The following is a 21,534-nucleotide window of genomic DNA, read 5'->3' on the forward strand; positions in this document are numbered from 1 at the left end:
TCAGGAACGGGGCCCAGGGATAGGAAGGCTCTGAGGGGTAGAGCCACACCTGGTCTGTACAGGGTCAGCCATTCCATCTGAATGCATTGTTGAGCTGGAAAGTGCTCAGTTTCCATCTCTGGCAATGTAATGACTAATTCTCTTACATGCAGAAGGATCATTCTCTTACTGCTGGGAAGGATCAGTGGATGGGAAAGCAAGGGATTTGTGATGCGTTTGCCCAGTACAGCCTGTCTCCTGAAGGGGTGGGCAGCCAGGGTCCACCTGCTCACTAGGATTTCTGCAGTTCTATATTCAGAAGCTTTCAGTAAAATGGAGTCTGAGGCCCAGAGAGAGGGAAATGCACAAATGGACATTTTACTGTTCACTCTTCTGGCACAGGAATATTTCTATCTGCCATCCTCTGCCTTTGTGTAGGCTGCTCCATGTTTCAGAAAGCCATTCCTATCTTCTGTTTCAATATCTGACTTGATTTACAAGCTCCATGCCTCTCGGAAGCTTTATCTGATCTTCCTGGTTAGAATGAATTGCTCTCTCCTTCAGGATCCCACAGGGCTAAGGTTTAAAGTCCAGGACCACGTGTTTGTCATCTGCTTGGCATTGCCAGGGGCTCCATACACATCTGGCTGTCCACGAAACTCTGGATGACTCCAAGGCAGTGATGCAGCTTATGGGGCTTTGTTTGTCCCAGGCAGCCCAGGACACAATGCTGTGGACAGGCTCCGTGGAGGCTCCACCATTTTAAGCCTGAGAGGGGGGAGGGGGAGCATCCCCCCTACTTAATCCCAGATTACCTGAAATCCCTGCATCCAGGGATGGCCTTTGGCTGCCGAATTTAAGAGGGTTTAAAGATCTCTGGGGATTTCCAGCTGCCTGGAGGGGTGAGAGCTGCATAGACTCCACACCCAGCGTGGGCCACCCACTGGGCTGCAGACATTCTCTCACTTAAGCTTCCAAACACCACCTAGCTACGAACTGACATTTTATCAACAAGGAAACCAAGACTCAGAGAAACTAAAAATCTTGCCTGCACCGGGGCTGGAATGCAAGTCTTACTTGGCTCCAAATCTGTGCTTTTGCTACAAGATGGTACTGTTATCCGTAGAAGGATGTCCCTGTTTTGTTATGGTTTTGTTACGGTTTTGTTGTTTTAAAGGGAAGAAAACATTGTGTTTGTTACAACTATCTCTCCTTGTGTGCTTCCTTCTCTATCCTGTCCCTCCTTTTCTCCCCCAGTGAAGTGACCTCTGCTTCCTCACCTCTCCCAGGTCTTGGTACTCTAAGTGATTGTACTGGTTCCCCCACCCCAACCCCAATGCTATTCACAAAGCAAAAGGAAAAAAAAAAAACAAATCAAAAAACAGCCATCAAGAAAACCTGTCTCGCTTACTCACTCTCTCTCTCCATATAAGTGCAATTAAATTATGTTATTGCACAGTAATTAGAAATAAAAATAAAACAGGCGCAGAGACAAATACCTATAATTCCAGTTATTTGGGAGGCTGAGGAAAAAGGATCACAAATTTGAGACCAGCCTGGGCAATAGAGCAAGGTTCTTCCACAAAACATAAAAAGGGGTGGGGATGAATGAATGTATTGATAACTTGGGAATAGTCTTTCTTGAGACAACATTTCCAAACCCAGGAATTGGTTGGGCTTCAAATTCAATGTGTCCTATTTGCCAAAGGGTAGGAGAAGACCAACAGCATTTGCTGGTGGCTCTTACTAGTAAGAACTAGGTGGCTGACAGTTGTTTAGTCCCCACAACAGCCTATTATCTATATGCACAGGCCAGGGAACTGAACAGTACTCAGGAACAGGTGAGGGCCAGAGCCAGCCTGTGCTCCCTACAGACTACACTTTGGCAGCTCTTTGGTGATTGCTTTCCTGGTTTCCCCGCTCCTGGACCCAGGAGCCCTTTTTCACTCTGGTGTGCTCTGGACTTTCCATCCTTGATGCAAGAACTTGGAGCCTCTCTGCTCTTTCCCTTCCTTCCTCTCCCTGTTCTGCAATATCTGTTAGTTCTGGTGCTAACCTCCTCCCCTCCTTTTTCTCCTTCAACAAACTTGTGCCAAACACATGCTACATCATGCCAGACCTGGGCACAAGAAGCTGCAGTTATGACACAGCGTGACAGTTGTTTCTGCCCTCATGGAGCTTACAATCTAACAGGGAGATAGATTTTCAACAATCATGCCACCACCATTTAATTGTAATTATGGGGGCACCGTGAGCAAAATATGGGCATATAAATGGTTCCCGGTCTAGTGTGTGTGTGTGTCAAAGGAGTCTCTCTGAATAAGTGAAATTTGTGTGAAGCTCTTGAAGAAAAATTGAGGAAAGTGAGGCAAAAGGATTGCAAGTGCAAGGTCAGCCTGGGCAACTTAGTGAGGCACTGTCTCAAAGTAAAATTTAAAAAGGGCTAGGGATGTAGTTCAGTGATAGAGTGCTTGCCTAGCCTGTATGAGGCCCTGGATCCAATCCCCAGTACAGATGGAAGGAAGGAAGGAAGGAAGGGAAGAAGGAAGACAGGGACGAAGAAACAAGAAACCAGGTGGGGAGGAGAACTGAACTGGATTGGGAGAAGGGGGTGACAGAGAGCAGGCGTCTCCTTTCAAATTGAAGATCCTTTATCCTCTTTAGGTCCCCAAGCCACTTGTACCTATCATTTCCCATCCACTAAATTGGTCAACTCAAGATCAGGCAAGATTGTGGGGGTATTGGATACCTGGCTGGGTTTGGAATTCAGTCCTATGAAGAGACTCTGGTGGTAACAAGAGCTTTGAACCATTTACAATGCATGGCCCAGGGATCTCACTCTGGGGGACACTCCTTCCAAAAGAAGAAGACAGCCACAGCACAAAGAGGCTCACAGAAGCACTATCTGAAATAGTGAAGGATGGGAATGGGAGGGATATGATGGTAAGTGTCATGGAGCTGCTCAGTCTGACAAGAAGGAGCTTAGAAATGCCTGCATGAAGAAGTGGCCCATGAAGGGCAGAGGCACACCTGGCTATGTATTCACACCACTGCACTGGGGCTATGGTCACCATCCTGTAGGAGGTCACATAGGACACAGAGAAAATCCTAGAATGCATTCACCGCTTGCTCTAATGTCTTAAACTCTAAATTATATCTTAAAAATTCCTCAATAACACTTAAATTGATCTTCAGAGTTTAGACATAATTTTTGGCAATTCCTGATTCTGAATCCAATAAATAAATCACTTCTTTGACTACACTTCTCAAAAACAGTAGTCAGAAACTACCCAGACAGGGAAAGGGTAAGTGGTTTCCAGAGGCTCAGAATGAGGAGTGGGAACTGACTGCAAAGGGCAGAAAGAACTTTCTGGAGTGATGGAAATGCTCTGCATTTTGATTGTGGTGCTGGTCACACAGCTCAATCTCTTTTTCAGAATTTATAGAACTTCACACTTAATGTCTTATTTTCTGTCTGAACATCATATCCCAATAAATCTGATTTAAAAAGCAAGAGGTCTGGGCCTGGTGACTGAGTGCTGTGGAGGTGAGGGGCCATGTGTTAGGCCCTCCCTAGTGTTAGGCCCTGGGGTACAGGCAGAGCCCTGTACAATGTAGAAGAAGGAATTCTAAAAACTGGGGAGCTGACATCGACCATCTACTCTTAGATACCCTCTCCGTCCTTCTCAGCCTTGCTCTGGGCCTTGTGAGCTTATCTACATGCCCTGGATGGGTGGGTTCCTCTGGGCTCCAGCTACTGGTTGGGTTCTACCAATGGGAGGAGATGAGAGGGTAGAAGATAACTATCTCTGACTCCATCATTACCTTTCCTCTACTGCTTCTACCTTGTAGGAACAGCACTGTCTGGTGGTAGCCTCCCCAGGTCCTGGTAGAAGGCTTCCCGGGATAGCAATAGTACCCTGGTATCAGCAGCCCGGGGTTGTGCTGCTCCTTAACACAAAGCCTTCACCCTGTCATTAGTCTTTCTATTACATTCTTCTCACATTAAAAACAAATGAACAATCACACACACAAATAAACAAGCAAATCTAACAACCTCCTGCCTAGTAATTCCATTGCCAAGAAGATCACTTTGAAACTGTTCTATCACAGGGCAGCTCTGCAAACTGGAAAATTTTCTTTCATGCTGAGCTGAAACATGTCAAATGACTCATAATTTCATACAGCCCTTTGTTTGTTCATTTTTATTCCTATCTTACAGATGAAGATCCTAGAGCTTAAGGAGGATAAGTTATTGCCCAGCTAGCAGAAGAGGGATGAACAGATGAGACCACAGGTCTATAGAGTCTAGGCACTTACCCCCACCTCTCACTCCAGACATGGGCTCCCCAAGACAGCCTTCTTCACATGGGAAGTTCTCTAGACAGAGAAGCTTGCTCCCCCAGAATCTGCTTTGGCCTTCTACTATATTTACCCTTCCAGCCTGGCTTTGCCCTCTGAAGCTCCCAGAGTGAGTCTGACTTCCCCTGCATGGCTCCTTTTGGGACACTGGGAGATATTTGTCTGGGGTCTGTTATAAAGAGCACAACCTATATATAATCTTGCTATTAGCAATTCCTATAGAGCAGTGTGAAGGAATCAATCTTGGAGAAAATGTTAATGCAAGCTCTTGTATCTTTATCACTTTTTCTTCCTCCTAAAAGACCAAGTTCAATCATCTCTGTTTCCTATTCTTTGGGCTATAAAGCTAAATCTATGGCTTCTGTCCAAAAGGCCTGATGTGAAGTCGATGAGAAAGGAGAGAAAATGAGCCTTATTGCTCACTAATAGCACCCAGGCCCAAAGTGCAACAGGCCTTTGCTTATGAAGCAAATGACATCTGAGATCCTGACATTGCATGAGCTGAACCGAATGGGGGTGAGTGAGTGAGTGTTGTGTGGAGTTCATAGCCACTCTAGCTTCTAGTCCTAATTCTTTTTCTATTCATCTCATATCCATTTCAACTTTACCCAAGCCTCGGGACATAAAATGAACATTTCTCCCACCATGCTTCTGCCCATACTGTTGTTCTGCCTAGTCTACCCTTGGTGAACTTAGCCATCATGCAAGGCCTTCTATTTAACCAAGCCTTACTGAGGATGGCTACCTTGTATGCAGCTTTGTCAAGGGCATGAGCATGCAGCAGAGAGCAAGATGTTAGGAGATGGGGGAGTGAGTGATAGCCCCTGCTAAGAGGATGGGAAGTCTAATACCCTTCTAACTGGATTGCTGCCATGCTGAAATCCCCTATGCAGAGGGAAATGACAGAGACCTTGGGAGACCCTGCACAATTCTCTGCAAATTATAGTTCATGCCCAAGTTTCCCCTCTACAGACATTTCCCAGATAGCCTCAAGAACTGGATGACCCAGGTTCTACCAGATGAAGAATTGCAACAATATTCCACCAAGCAAAGCTCTCCAGTAGCTGCCCTTTGAAGAACAGCAATTAAGTTTAGCAACATTCTCACTTATAACTTACACAACCACCACTTGAAGCAGGCATTCTGATTTTATTTTATGTTTTACAATCCATAATCAATTTCTGATAAAGGTAAAAAATATGACTTAACTTAAAAAAGGATTCCTGATTGCTTCTGAGCATGTTACAATGTTCCAGTGGAGGTACATAGACACTGCTGCAGCCCACTTTTTGACTTCACCATGTCCTGGTACAATTTCCCACAGGCAGGGAACTCTAGACTGGGAAGACCCAGATGGAATCATCTACTCCTATCACATTTGAGGTTGAAATAACCGAGGTCTAGTTATAAGAAGCAGTAATGATAATCTTCCAAGGCCATCAGCAAGGGACAGCTCCTTTATTACATCCATCCCGTGATTTTCAACATTATATTATATAACCTGTACAACAGCCTTATGAAGGTGGTTTTATTATTCTTCCTACTTTGAAGAAACCAAGGCTCAAAAGGTTATTTCTGGAGACGGTAGGGCTAGGATTTCCACCCAGTCTATCCAACTCTGAGTCCTATCTTCTCTCCCAGTGAGAGTACCATGCTTAGGAGAAATCACAAGGAGTGACACCCCAATCTCACAGACTGGCCTAGGTCTGTTGTTGGAAGAACCAGCATCTCAGAGGATCCTGGGGCCTCTGTAATCCACTCCTTCAGTAATCCACTCCTGGTTTTTATATTATTAGCAAGTCTTTTTTGGCTCCTATTCCAAAGGCCTATCTGACCAGACAGGTGCTTGAAGAGTCCTCAATATATTAATTCAAGGTTTTTCCATGGCACTCAGTGTTCACCTCTTGTAGTCTTTGGAATAGGAGGGAAGCTGTCAGTTTCATCTGGATAGAGGCAACTACTGTCAATGAGGCAAATTGAACTTTTGTGCTAGTAGAAGAAATGATGTGAGGTGCTTTGTAGGTGCCAACCCTTGCATCTCCTCCCCTGGAACAGCCAGACATCTCTACAGATGGTTCCTGACAGGTCCCCTGGTTGCTCTGTCACCTGCTCTTGTGACTAACTCAGTCTGGGAAGTTCCCAGATGCAAGACAGTCCTGATCCAAATTCTCACCTAGAAGCTACTCATGCTCTAATATGTGATACAATAATACTAATATCATTGCTGCTGATAATAATATTTAACTTTCACAGGTGTTAAGTCTGTGCTAGGCCGTGGGCTAGGTACTTTATATAAATTATCTCACAACAATCACTATTATTATCCTTATTTTACAGAAGGATAAAATAATGTTGGAAACATCACATAAACTCAACCTAATATCTCAAAGCCTGAAAATAATGGAGCTGAGATGTGAAAGCAGGCTGCTAATTACAGAACCTAGACTCTCAACCAGGATGCTACTCTGGTTTCCCCATCTGTAAGATGGGACATCATCCCATCTTACAGTCGCTCGAGTTATAAGAACCATCTGAAAAGTGAAAAGTGATGTTCAGAGAAGTTAAGAAATGTTGCCGGAGTCTACACAGTGGGAAGGGGATAGAGCCAGGACATGATGTGAAGTCTTTTAATTCTTTATCATCTGGTCTTGAAACTACAAAAAATAATACTCATTTCACAGAATCAGTGTGAGGGTCCAAAGAGATGATACATGTCATGGGTGTGGCCCAATGCTAGGCACACAGTAAAAATTCAAAGAACCAAATATTAAGACAGGTAGATTGTAGCATAAGGGTTAAGATTGTGAGCTCAAAAGAGAAAGTATATTTCAAAAGCACCAGTTCAAGAGCCAGGGCGTTTGGGTTGGAGAGGTCACATTCCTAACATTTACCAAGTGACATTGGTAAGTTACTTTAGTTTACTGGGTCTCGGCGTCCTCATCTGTAAATTGTGCAATTGTTAGGAGATTTCAGTGAGACAGCATAAGCTGTTCTCCTTAGAACAGAAAGAGGCAGGTGAACAGCACACAAAGTCAAATGATAACAAGGGACCAAGATTATTCTTACTACTCTACAACACATCCTTAGCCCCTGGAAAATGTTTTTAAAACAATAATGTTATGTAAAATAAAGCATTATTACAATGGCTGCACAAGTTTCACATGTTGACCGAAAACTTATCTTCTCCACTTATCACTCTCCGCCATGTTGTTCTGCGAACAGATCTCTTCAGGAAAGGAAGAGCAAGGGCACTTAAGTGGAGACCAACAAGGGCCAGAAAACTGGAACAGGGAGGAGCAGCAAATGAACGGAGGAAACTCATCCTCAATAGCTGCCTCGCTTAACAAGAGGGCAGGTGTCCTTTGGAGCAAAAATGTACATTTTCTACCTGAAGAGATCCCACAGCTGCCAGAGGGTCCTCCCCAGACTCCCACCCCAGGCCAGGTAAGCCAAGTAACTCAGGGTAGGGAGGGGGGAGATGGCAAGACTCTCCTCCTGCTGCCTTTGTGGGTGGGAAGGGCTCACTCTGATTTCTCTATTTTTCCCATGAAAATACCAGTAAATAGCTCTGCAATTGAAAGGTCACTGGCTGCTCATTTCTCAAGAAACTTCCCAACAAAGAAACTGAACGTCAAATGGATCTGTCAGGATTACCATCCAGATACGGCAGCCCTGGGCAGATACCAGCAAAAGAAAAATTCTTTTGGACTCTCTGTTTCTGACTCCCCCTGTTCTGGGGGTGTGATGCGATTCTTATCTAGAACTTGATAGGATGTATAAAATAATTACAAATGAAAAGGTTATTCATAATTTTTAAATGAGTTAATTAGTAAACCCAGTCAGATTCACTCATTACAGTAATTAATAATTGATTATACTTGAAATTAAACACAATTTTCCATCAAAAATCTAATTAAATATCTGTGCTTTTGCCTGTTGATTAGATCAGTTGGTCTGCTGGAAAAGAATCTTTGTTAAGGATATTTGTGCTTGGCTGAAACAATTAATTTGATTTTTAATAATTGATAGTTCCTTATAAGTTAGTCATCACAGCCTGTAATTATGGCCAAGCAACAAGACGCTGGTTCTTTGGCTCGGCAGCTGGAAGGAACAGCATGTAGGCTGCCACCACCCGACCCTTGGAGGAAGGGTGGTTGGCCCCACACCTCCAATGCATTCACCTACAGAAACTCACTTCGGCCTCTCATGCATCCACCTACATCTGTGGTCATGCATGTTTTCCAGATGAGGAGATCAGAACTCAGGCAGAGCAGTGAGGTCCCCAGAGGAGGGGTGTGGAGGGGGGCAGAGCAGCTGCCTGGTGGTAGAACGGGGAAAGGAATCCAGGGCTGTTAGGCACTGGGGCCAGGTACTTCCCCAAGTCCTTGCTGTGTCTCCAGGTAGCAAAGGGAACACCTAGGCTTGCCTGTTTTTTTTTTTTTTTTTTCCTTTTTGGTACTGGGGATTGAACCCGGGGCACTTAACCACTGAGCCACATCTCCAGCACTTTATTTAAAGACAAGGTCTCTCTGAGTTGCTTAGGGCCTCGCTAAGTTGCTAAGGGGATTTTGAACTCATGATCCTCCTGCCTCAGCCTCCCAAGTCGCTGGAATTACAGACATGCACCACTGCACCCTGCCCAGGCTTGCCTCTTTGACCTAATCCCTGAGTGTAATCCTGTCTTAAGATTTCTACATAGATACAACTTTATCGGAAGGATATAATGAACTGACTACTCCTAACTTAGGACACAAATTCTCCTACAGTGACCTTACATCTCTTTACCCGCTCCTTTCTATACCTACACTGTCACTGTCTTTGCTGAAGCCATTGGCTATTTCTGACTAAGAGCTCTGCCTTCTGCCCCTTCATTCCTCTACACTTATATTTGTAAAATAAAAATCTGGCTATGCCCTACTGTGCTTATGACCCTTCAATGACTCCCCAACTGCCCATCCAATAAGGTGCTCAGCTGGACTTCAAGGTGATCTTCATAAATCTGACAAAACATTTGTATATTAGCTCCAAGGGGTACCCCAGTTCTAAAGCGCTTCAAGAACTCTTTCTGCGGCATGGTCCTATTTCAAGTCTCTGCATGTTCTCTTGATTTAAAATACTCTCCTGCATGCCTACTTCTGCAAACTCCTACTTTAAGATTCCATACATACATCATCACCTTTTCCAAGAAGCTCTCCCCAGCCCTCCTGGCTGGGGATTGTTGCTCCCACAGCCTCTGAACTGCTGTGTCCATCAGTCATTCTTGATTTACCTGCTAACACGACTATCTCCTCTTTTAAGCTATCAACCTTATCTTGAATCCCAGCACTTAACATAGTGCCGGGCTCAAAGCAGATATGGCTTGCTGAATGAAAAGTAAGATTCGCAAAATCATTAAAGACTCAAAGACTGTCAGTGTTGGAAAGGAAATTAATGGTCACTTAGTAAAAATTCTCTCAATGCCTGAATCCTATGCTTGCTAAGTGGGCATTGAGCTCACTTGTACCCTTCCTACGACAGGGAGTTCACTACTTCCCATAAGTAGCCCTGTTGTTTTTATTTAGCTGAAGATTGACCAAGTATTCTTACAAAATGGAAGAAGAAGCCCATGGAATGAAAAATAGTTTTCTTAGCCATAAAAATTTTCTCCTCCTCCCTAAAATTATCTACTGTTATGGTTTGAATATGAGATTTCCTCAAAAAGTTCCTGTTAATGCAGTAATATTCAGAGAAAATGATTAGATTATGAGAGCTGTAACCCAATCAGTCCCCCCTAGCTTGAATCGACTGAATAGTAATAGTAGGCCGGTGGGGCATGGTTGGAGGAGGTGGGTCACTGGGAACATGCCCTGGAGGGGTTCATCTGCCCTGTGGCCCCTACACACACACACACACACACACACACACACACACACACACACACACATACTCTCTCTCTCTCTCTCTCTCTCTCTCTCTCTCTCTCTCTCCTTCCTGGCTACCATGAGGGGAACAGCTTCCCTTTGCTATACCCTTCCCTCATGATGTTCTGCCTCATCCTGGGTCCAGAGCTTTGGAATCAGCTGTCTATGGACTGAAACTTCTGATACCATGAGAAAAAAAAATAAACTTTTCCTCCTCTAAATTGTTCTTGTCAGGTATTTGGGTCACAGCAATGCAAAAGCTGATTAAAGCAGCTATTTGGTATAAATCTCAAGGCTTCAATGCAAAATATTGCTGTCTATATGTTGCAAAGTATTTGGTCTTGAACAGTGACAGTGCCTTCTAATAGTCTACTAATTTAGGAAAACAATAATATCACAAAAGCAAGGGAGGGCTATGTCAGGGGTTTAGGTGGTGGCGACATACTTCTAATGATGCTGGTGATGGTTCATGAATTCCACAACCCTCACCTGTGATCCAGGCTACATCAATGATGCCCCTCTCAGAGAGCCTGATGGCCCTGACCTCTCCCAGTTTGGCTGTTCCTTTTATCTAATGACCCATAGCAGGAATGGCGAATAAGAGGTAAGTCATCTATATTTTCTACTCCTGCAACTGTGACAGACATCACTAATCAATCACAGACACTCTTTTTGAGTCTGAATATAACCTCAGAATCCTTCCCAACACAACGTTCTAGGTAATAACAACTAATCAATTAGATAGAAGAAAAGATTAAACATGTATGCCATCCTGCTTTGGAGCCATGCATTTCTCTGAGCCTATCTTTAAAAGAGGAAAAAGAGACCTGTCATACCCAGTGAGGCTTATTATAGTGTGAGATACAAGATTTCCCTATTTGCTGGACTATCATCTTTCTCTTTACTGGTTTTTATGAAATTCAAAAATCTTGAGGAGAAGTGATCTTGGAGCTTACATCCTTACCTAGACCCTACCCATGTTCAAGCCATTTCTCCATAACAAGTGGAGGTCATCACTCTCAGTGCCAGCACTGTCTACCTCTCAAGCCAAGCCCCACTTTTCACTCACAATGACTTTGCTTGTTACGTGTTCTTTTTCACAGTGGATGGCACTCTGTCTTCCTTTGGCCTCTGCCAGTTCTATTTCTACTTATTGGCTTATGTTAGGGGAAAAAAACAAAACAAAAAACATTTATTAACATAATTGTCCCTGAATTCCTTAGTCTGGGTTCAAGGGCTTCTTTGGCTGGCCTGACCTACCTACCTTAAGTCTTAGAATTATAGAACATGAAGGCTAGAAAGGACACAGAAGGTTAAGCCTTTACTAATTGGCTGGGTTACATAGAGGTGGAGACTCTACACAACGCCCACAGATCTCTTCAGATTAATCTTTTCCTGGGAGAAGACCAAAGAGAGGGTCAGAAGATGGAAACCAGACTGTGATAGAAATATATCAAAAGAACACAGATTGGGAGCTTGTCTGGGAGCAAGACCAAGACAGTGGATCAGGAGGAGTTTCTGACATCATGTCCGTGCCCTGGGATGGGGTAAGCAGCACGAAGCCAGTGTGGCTCCAAGTCTCTGTGCTTCCTTCAGTCTGCTCACTGGCACCCATGGCTCCTCAGTTGGGATTTCTCTGTGCTCCTGACCCTGGTTCAACTCTAATCTTGGTCCCTCTGACACCCTCAGATGACCATGCCAGACCCTTCCCAGCTGACAGGCTTCCCTGGCAGTTTCCCTCCAATGCTGGGGTGCTCCACCCCTTTGTTACTCCTCACTATAGCCACCTGCTGCTTTCTCTCCAGTCTCTCCGTTTGCCATTTATTTTTCAGTAACTCCAATCTATGACACTCATGCTGTGCTGGTGAGGAGGCTTCTGTGCCCACAGGCACCTTGGTTGCTGCCCTCTGGGCCAAAGGGGAGCCATGGGGAGCTGGGATGAGGATGCACTTACCCACAAAGTACGCCAGCAGGATGACCAGTGTGGCCGAGATGACGATGGCACTCAGGGCTGCGCACTTCCAGTTGCAGTACTTGGAGGGCTTCTTGAGGTTGAAGGCTGGCCGGGCGAAGGTGCTGCGGGGCAGGGGGCGGGGCGGGGGTGAGTACACGGTGCTGGACGTCAGTGGGTACCCTGGAGATGTGGTGCAGAAGAGTGGGGAGGTGCCTCCAGGCTTGAAGAGGAAGTGCCTGTGGATGAAGAGAGGCCAGAGGGCGTCAGGGTCTGCCAGCTGACGAGGCGCCCGGCTCGACCTGCAGGACAGAAGCCGCAGGAGAAGCATGCAGAGGGCCTGGAGAGAGAGAGAGTCACCACAGAGAAGATGGCAGGGACAGGAAGAGGAGAGTCACAAACCGGATCACAGAACGGGCACGAAGACAGGTTTCCAGGGAACACGAATGGGACAGCCCTACCTATGACAACCCCACTGAAGCCAGGGAAGAAGTTGTTACCCACTCAACCCAGGCTGGCATGGAGGTCCTTTTCGTGGGAATTGATGGTGCTTAGAGTAGCTTGAGGAATTAACTATCTGTTCTTTGAAATTATTGAAGTAACTTGGAAAGTGTCTAAAATCCTGTCTGTTCCTGAGGCGCTGAATACGGGATCTAATTTTTTTCTTCTTCTTCCAATACTTGCATTACCAGTGCACATTGGTTAAGGACTGGAATATCCTACTTTTTAAAAGGGGTTTAGTTGGGCTGGAAGCCAAAAATCCACCACTAAGTTCTGCCTGTGGCCATGAGTCTGCTAGTGGCTGTTAAGAATGTCTTCAAAGCAATCTGCTTGGAAGACAGGCCAATGCCTTCTGAGCCCCACATGAAAGCTGGGTGGGAGGCAGATGGGTGACTGTATCCTACAGCCTCACTGCAATCTTGAGGGCAGCGAGGCATGGTCAAAGCACATGGTTATAGCCAAACTAGGTGTCCGGAGATCTTCCCCAGCCTGGTTTTAACCATGGCCAAGGAGGACCTGCATACAGCCTGAGAAATGGAGTGCTTTCATTGCACTGCATACCCTAGTCCCCTAGTCCTGGTGGGAACCCATCCCTCTTGGCGTACAAAATGCCTCAGGCCACAGAATACACACTTAGGGCCAGATGCATACAATACATAGCCTGTACTGCATAAAAATTGCTACGTGATATGGTTTTCAGAATGGTGGAGGCAGCCAATGAGATGGGGAGAGCGGCATATTAACAAGACTGCTGTTAATATGCTGGAGGACAAGGGATTCCAAGGACAAACTGCTGCAAGTTGAACATGGAATTGGGGATGGGCATGTGACATGGCATTGTTTCCCCAAGGAGATCCCAGGGAAAGGTCTCAGGGTATGCATGCAAGTGCAGGAGCCACAAGGAGAGCACACACAGAGAGGAGGAGCATGGGGATGTCACCTACCCGTCACCGTAAGCCCCATCATGGCGGGAGGCGCTGAGAATGTCCATCTCAATGAGGTTGTCCTGCAATGTCCCTAGGAATGGCTGCTTGCCTAGGTTTCTACGCACACATGGAGACATGAATGAAGCAATGAGTCATGCATCGATGAAGGGGGAGAGTAGAGAAACACACAAAGTGACTGTTCGGTGCAGCTATGTGTGAGACCAGCGGGACATGGTTTCCAGGCGATGGGGTCAGTGTGCAAGCCACATGTGCAAGGGGTCTGCCTGGCTCACAGCAGTCAGGGGGAGCATTCTATATACAAACCTGAATGGCAGCTGTGTGCATCGAATCACAGCTGTTCCTGAAGAGGACTGACAGGAGTCCAGCACTGACCTAGGCACATTACACCCATTCTCTCAAATCTTCAAAATAGGCTATGTGAGGAAGGCAGTGCTTTCCCATCCCACACCTGAGGAGCCTGAAATGGGAGTGGTGATGGCCCTGCCCAAGGTCACTAGTGAGCAAGGTTGGAAGCAGGAATGTGAGCTCAGGTGAATCTAGATCCAACCCTTGCACTTAATCACCCACTCAATGACCTACATCTGCTTTAACAGGAGACATTCATTTGACTTGTGTAAAGAAACAAGAAAGCCAAGCATTTGGGCCTATCATCTCTAAAGCAATGATGCTCACACTGGAGTGACCAGCAGGACCATCTGGAGAGCTGGGCAGGCACTGCCCACCTCCAGGGACTCAGAGTCAATGGGTGGGGACTGAGAATCTGTATTCTTCCCAGCCTCCAGGTGGATGCTGACCATGGGGGAAGTGTCACTGTCCTTTAGCTATGTGGGCTCCTGAGTGATGGCTGATTGGCAAGGGTGGCTCCCCATGGAAGACACAGGGGGGCTCATCACCCCCTGACTAAGGGCAGCATAGCATGAATGATGATAGCTTCACTGGCCCTTTTTGATCCCAACCAGGCCTGCTAAGTGACATCTGTCACACTCAGGTGCTCTGTCTTCTGTCTTCTGCTGTTTTCAGGAAGGTTCCCACCACACTATATGACCCTGAAGTGAATCACCTCTAACATGCCAGCAGAGCTTCAGCTTGCTACATGCACCCCAGGGAAGAACTGGCTGCAGAAAGTCAAGTGTGGGCCCAGTCCTGAGAGGCAGACCTTCTTTCTGACTCTGCCCAGACCTGAAAACAGCATACCCAGATCCAAGTATCTTTTATGCTACCTTCTTGCTGTGTGACTTTGGGTAAGAACCTTAAATTCTCTAAACCTTCCTTCCCTCTTGTTAAATGAGGATTGTAATACTAAGCTCACCAAGTTTGCTATGAGCATCAACTGGATTAATATTGGATGATTATTAAGGGTTACAAAAATATAATAAAAGTGCTAATGCTAAATATGATAGCTGCTATTTATCCTGTATCTACCATATTTTATTCATTCTTCTAGGAACTCTACAACTGTCTGATTTAAACTTGATTCCTCACAGCAACCCAACAAAATGTTAAAGGCAGGGATTGTCTAGTGCCTGAATTGCATTTTTTTTAACGTTTATTTTATATTTCAGTACTGTTACCTCTGCTTTGTAGGCTGGCAGAGCAAGGCTGACAAGTAATGTTTTAAAGGTCATATCAATAAGCTGACACTGGCTCCTGGGTTTGCTGGAGCCCAGCACTCAGGTCCTCTCTGCTTCATAACCCTGCCTCACTCAGCACAACCTGTGACTGCTGACCCCCGACTGGCCTCAAAGACCAAAATGAATACTGCAGTGGCCGTGGGGACCTCCCCTTAAGGTGAGTCATGAAACATGGCAGGCTGGGCAGCAGGTGTTCTGGTGGTGTTCAAGGCCCCCGAGCCATCCCTCAGTGCCTGGGAGGAGCTATAGGGGTGGGGAAGTCCCTCAGAGTGGCTTCATTGCTACCCTCAGCCAGGCAGTCCTGCTGAGGAAAGGCCTGGGGCCCAGGGGAGGCATACAAGCTCAGGGCCAGACCATCTGGGTTCAGGTCCCAGGTCCATCCTTCACCTGCTCTCAGTAAGTGGATTCTCTGAGCATCCCCGAAAGGGGATAACGGCTCACATGATAGACCCTCAAGTGTAATTTGGATAACTTCTCTGTCCTCAACCCTCTCTAGTCCTTCCCAGGGCCCACAAGATCTTGCGAGATCTAGCTTTCCACCACTTTTCAAACTTCCTATTCTAGACTACAGATACATTGCCCTCTTGCATTTCTAAAACAAGCTAAGCCTTCGTGTTCCTCTGCCAGAATCATCCTTCTGCAATGGCCTGTGTGGGTCACCTCTTTCCTCCTCAACTAGGACCTTCTCACCCTGTTAGAGCAGCTCCTACTCACTTCCCAACCACTGCTGGCCCTAGCACTGCCTTCTTCTCTCTCCTCTCTGCTTGCCCCTCCTCGCAAAACCGTTAAGCCCTATGAATAATAAAACTGCACAGGGGCCAGGGAGTGATGATGGGGAAGCCATAAACATATATATGTTTATCTGCTAATTGTGTTTCTTCCTAATGCAATTCAATTTCCACGAGGCAGGAGACTTATCTATCTTGTTCACTACTATGTGCTCGGAGTCTTAGAGGAATGCCTGGCACATAGGGACTAAATAAATCTGTGCCGAGTGTTGCTGAATTCGGGGTACATGGACCATGTGCTTAATTGAAGATAGCAGCAGGTGGCATTTATTTTTATTTCTTCCATTCCCTGTACTTCCAGAGGGAGTTTCCGTCTCTCTGCAGCCCACATAGCCCAGCATGAGCAGCCCCACCCATCGCTGCATGGAGGAAGAGTTCTGCTGCCCCCCTGGGACTGGGGCTGGCTGCACAGGCCACTCCCCAAAACACCTGGGAGTTTGGCTAGGGTCACCAGGACACACTGTGCTCTCAGAGTCAGGTCTGTGTCTCAGACACAAATAAATAAGTAAGTATGTTTTCAGAGATAAACAAAAGGATGAAGATCAAAATGTTAAAGGGAGGGATTGTCAAGTGCTGAATCGCATGTTTTTTTTTTTAACTTTTATATTTTAGAAAGAAACTTATTTCTAAAAAGGGAGAGAGCTGGCAATGTTGGCAGTTGCCTTCTAAAAGTACAGGTCTGTTAGGATCAGGGAAGAAGCAGTGCAACAGAATAAAGGATTTCTACAGCAATAGGGGGCCAGACCTCCTGAAAGAGCTTTACAAACATACTAGCTTGGATATAAATTATTTAGATCCCTTGGGAATCTGGGTGGGATTTGTGCACTTGCTGTGAACAATGGATGTTCAGAATGTTACTACTACCTTAAGATAGTCTTTTTCTCTTCTTGTAAAACTTAGTTCTGGGCCAAATTATTTGTGCTCATTTAACTGATGAGGAAACTGAGCCCCAGAAACACATATACCCTGCTCCTGTACACACAGCAAGATAGCACTGAAGTTGAAATGAAAACCCAGTGTCCTGGCTGCCAGCTTAAGGACATTCCCTAAGTTACCTGACCACCACCCTGCTCCTGCTACCCTGCAACACTCTGTGTGCCAAGTTCTTCTAAGAAACAATGGCTGTGAGAATTCCTCCTTGGGAATCTAAGCTGTTGAGCCCTCCCGGGTCAGGGTCCTGCATGGTCTCCTGCTCACTACTACTAGGGGCTCTCAGGAATGGACACCTGATTCATTTGACCTTCACTTTGATGGGTGTTACTACCTCTCTGACAGATATGGAAACTGAGGCTCAGGCAGATGAAGTGACTGCCCAGGGTCATTTGGCAAGGAAAGGCAGGGATGGGACTCAAACCAAATATCTGACCTACAGCACCAGATGCCCTTCAAGAAAGAGGTCACCAGCTCTTACACTCAGGTGCTGTTCTGTTCTTGGAGCCCTTCTCAGAGTGGAGAGGAGACTGGGTCCACTTTATGCCTGGACTAATCCCTGAGCTGCCTGAAGCAGGAACTTCCAGGCCTGTCTGTGACCCAGGGCAGGTTGAGCTTATTTGCAAGGGCAGAAATGGCTTCAGGAAAGAAGTGACCAGGAATCGCAGAGGCAGCCATCCCCCAAGACGTCTCTGTTCAACAGCCCATCTCTACACAATGAGCCTGCTATCCTGGACTGTGTTCCTGCCCACAAGACTCTGGGACAGCTACCACTTCATCTGAATCTTACCATCCCCCAGTGAGGTAGGACAGGCAGGATTCAAACCTGTCTGAGACCCCACAGTGTGCAGGGGGTCAATGACTCCATCAAGACCACAGTCAGTTTTAGAGCTGTCATTTGAACAAATAAAGGAAGAAACAAAAAGTGCACCGGGAGATCCTTCCAAAAGCCCATCCCATAATTCCACTTTTGAACTTAAAAGATGCTTATAGCTAGCTACTCACCCCCACTTCTACCACTCCTGCCCCCGTGGCCACAGGGAAAAGTGCAACCTCCTTTCATGTAACTCAGGTCCTCCAATGTCCCTCTCCTTTGCTGACATCCTCATGAGACCACCTGTGCTCCCACTTCACCCAACTATTTGCCACCTCTCCAAAATGCCACATTCTCTCCCAGCTCTGGGCTTTTTTGCTCAATTCCTCAACTCAGAATTCCATTTTCCCCTGCAAACTCCCACCTGCAGATGCCTTTACAAGCTACTTTCAGTAATTAGGAAGTCGGCTTTGGGCAGTTGTGGGTTGCAAAGGCTCTGAGCCACCCAGCCTGGGTACCTGGCCCTATTATTTGCTGGCTGTGGACTTTAGGCAAGTAACTCAGTCTTCTGCCTTTCAGATCCTTCATCTATAATGGGGATGCTAATAAGACAACCTACTTATGTGGAAAAGAGTTAACATGCAAGAAGGGCTGCTATCAGGCGGGCTCTTGGCTGGCATCTGGGAACTGAGGTTTCAGGAGTGTTCCCACTATGCCCTGACCGGAATAGCTGGCTCACCCTTGCCTAAACTACCTGCAAAAACAACATGGTTAATGCAGAATGCCTGCCTTCCTTCTGGGATTCTGGAATTTTCCAAGCAGAGGGCCCACAGACCAGCCCCTAGTAAAAACCCTGGGCACCGAGAAGCTAAAGAGCTCCCTGATTGGCAGCATTTCACATGTTGTCATACTTATTGAGGACTGATGACTATGGAATTGAACCTGGTTTGATGTCTCTGGACTTCACCTCATGCTCCATTCTTTTGCTGCTATTGCTTTGTATCCTTTAACCTTAATAAAGTGGACCCTTGGTCTGGCTATCCGTGAGTCCCATGAGCCCTACTACTAAATCTGGAGATGGTTGTGGGGACCTGAAGAGATGACCTATGGGGGACTTGTGAGATATAAGGGTAAAGTGGGAAGTCTGTGCTCAGTAAGGATTCTATGAGGATTTGTTGATGGCTACTTGATGCTCCCAAGCAGAGGGAACCATTCCTGGCCCTCGGCTGAGAGTGTGCATTCTGTCAGAATACTATGTGGCATGTCTGCCTCCCTCGACAGCTCTTAAATAGCAAAGCTCTGTGTTTTAATCATGTTTGTGACTGAATGACAGGGGAGGCTGTCCATTCTAACTTAGCAATGCTCAAGGGTTGCATTGGCCCATGAGAAGGCACTGTGAGCCATTCTGTGACCCTCCCCCAGGATGGCCCAAAGGCCATTAGGTAGCCCCATTCAGAGGGTGGAAAGGCTGTTCCAAAAATGCAGTGTGACCACAAAATGGGCTCCAGGCTCCCAAACCAGGCCTGAGATCAGCTGAGCCATGGCAGAGGTCTGGCAAGCCTTCTGCTCTGACTTCTCCTTCATCTGACAGGAGCCTGATGGGTTATTAATCAGACAGTCCCAGAGAAATCAATTAAGCATCTGATGCTGCGCAGTGAGAAAGAAGTGGATCAGGGTTTGAGGGACCCTGAACACATGACCCTCTGAAGAATGGATCACAGAGTCATCTGTGTGGCTTAAAGCAGCATCTCACCCCAGCTCTAGGAAGCATGAGTAAGCCAGGTCCTCCCTGGGGGCCCCAAGCAGCCTTGGGGATCACAAGAGGTGCAATGGGCACGGAGCATGGAACACCCCTACAGAAGCCCTCTCTCTCCTCCATCCTTCTGCTAGCCTTTCTTTTTCTGCCAACATAAATGTAATCCCCCCTGGTCATCCTACCAGCTGTTACTTTATTTGCCTAGCTATTTACTTTAGACTCTCAACATGGACTCAGTTTGACAATTAGGGAAGGGGCTGTGACTATTTTTCTCTGGTACCAGGAGGCTCTCCTTCTGGTGGTGCTTTGCAAAAGCTATTTAGGACAACTGTCTCACATAAGGCCTGCTCACTCAGCTTCCAGGCTTCTCTTGGGCCCTCTGGTCCTCCACCTGGAGGACCCCTGCTTGCTCTTGAAACCTGTCGCACAGCATCAGGGTCACTGGGAAGCCAGCCCTTAACCCCACTCAAACTTAAGTTACCTATATTTATAATTATTTGTTCCATCACTCATTCATTTTACCTGTGTGTTAATATTTAATAGCACCTTCCCTCTTATGGCCAGCACTCAGTTCTGTGCTGGGAATTCCAAGCAATGAGAACACAGCACACTCCCTACACTCACCTCGACCACAGCACTTATCCTACTGCAAGAGTCTGTTAGTTCATAGTGGGCACTCGTGAGTATTAACTGAATAACAAGTACTACATTTTCTGACGTTATATGTTATTAATACAACAGCCTTACAAAGGTGTTGTGGATTAAAGGTGACTGTCAATTCTTTGACACTTCTCCCATTGAGATGCGAGGTCTGTTTCCACTCCCCTTGAAGCTGCCTGGTCCATAACTGCTTTGACCAACAAACTATGGTGGAAGTGATGCTTTGCCAGTTCCAGACCAAGTCTCTTGGAGGATCAATGGCTTTTGAAATCCTGAGTCACAGAAAAATGAAGTACAACTATCCTGCTTAGGAGAAGCCCTGAGATTGTCAGAGAGAGAGGGGTCCTACTGAGTGCAGCTCTCTGTCCCCAGCAGGTGTCAGCTCCCAGCTGACCCTCAGCACCATGTGGAGTGGAAGAGCCAGCTGGGACCTTCCTGAACTCCCCACTCACCCAGTGAAGTATTATTGGCTGGATGTTTTCTAAGCCACTAAGTTCTGGCTAGTTTGTTATGCAGTAATATATAATCAGAACAGGAAGTTACTATTATTTTCTCCATTTCAGAGGTCACGAAGTTTAAGTCCCAGCTAATGTGCATGAGGTGGGAGTTTGAGCATAGGGTATGTCTCATCCTAACATCTATGCCATGAACCACTTGCTATGGTTAATGGACTGTCACTTATGCCCTTTGAACACCAGACCACACATGGTGTGCAAAGTATGAGAAGGGGTAGAACTCCTCCATTCTTTTAACTCCTTTGGTGAATAAGGACACTCCAAATGACTTCTTCACAGGTTGACCTCGGGAGGCAGACATACGTGAAAAGAGGGGAAATCGCCTTTGCAGTATGACTTCTACATGCCAGGCTCTGTGCTGTGTGCTTCTTAAATGATATCTCAATTCTTCTTCCCAACCTCCTTGAGAAGCTTGGATTCTTATCTCAAGATATAGAGTGGGGAATCAAAGTTCAGAGATGTTAAGGAACTTGCCCAGGCACTGAGCATTAAAGCTGAAGTAAGAACGAAGCTCCACCTGACTTTAAAGCCCACAGTCTTTCCATCTGGCCAAGCTGGTCAGCTTGTGATTCTACCTGGAAGATTTGTCACTAATCCCTCTTAAACTCTACCTTTTAGTTTAATGCCGTGCACCAGTTAAGGTCAGTATAAAGACCCTGGGTTCTGATTGTGTTATCCACCATATCAGATACTTCTCTCAGCTGCCATTCATCCTTCGTGACTCTGGGGTCACAAAGGGAAGCTTTCCCAAACATTTCATGTAGAGCATCAAGAATAAGTAATGCTTGGCTAGATCCAAA

At 46.2% G+C, this 21,534-nt stretch overlaps 1 protein-coding gene across 17 annotated transcripts in view; it reads right to left on the reverse strand.

Moving 5' to 3' along the window:
* Positions 1 to 21,534, reverse strand: part of Tenm4 (teneurin transmembrane protein 4) — a 2,824,428-nt gene that overhangs the window by 200,521 nt on the left and 2,602,373 nt on the right. For 14 of the 17 annotated variants that reach the window (XM_078046757.1, XM_078046768.1, XM_078046762.1 and 11 more), the window contains 2 exons: positions 13,638 to 13,736; positions 12,196 to 12,431 (listed from right to left, as the gene is read on the reverse strand). In XM_078046757.1, the coding sequence (XP_077902883.1) occupies positions 12,196 to 12,431; positions 13,638 to 13,736 (335 nt within the window). The remainder of the gene's footprint in view (positions 1 to 12,195; positions 12,432 to 13,637; positions 13,737 to 21,534) is intronic. The other 3 variants (XM_078046770.1, XM_078046771.1, XM_078046767.1) reach the window with 1 other exon arrangement.

The sequence above is a fragment of the Ictidomys tridecemlineatus genome, chromosome 4 (assembly GCF_052094955.1).
Source record: "Ictidomys tridecemlineatus isolate mIctTri1 chromosome 4, mIctTri1.hap1, whole genome shotgun sequence".
NCBI lineage: Eukaryota > Metazoa > Chordata > Mammalia > Rodentia > Sciuridae > Ictidomys > Ictidomys tridecemlineatus.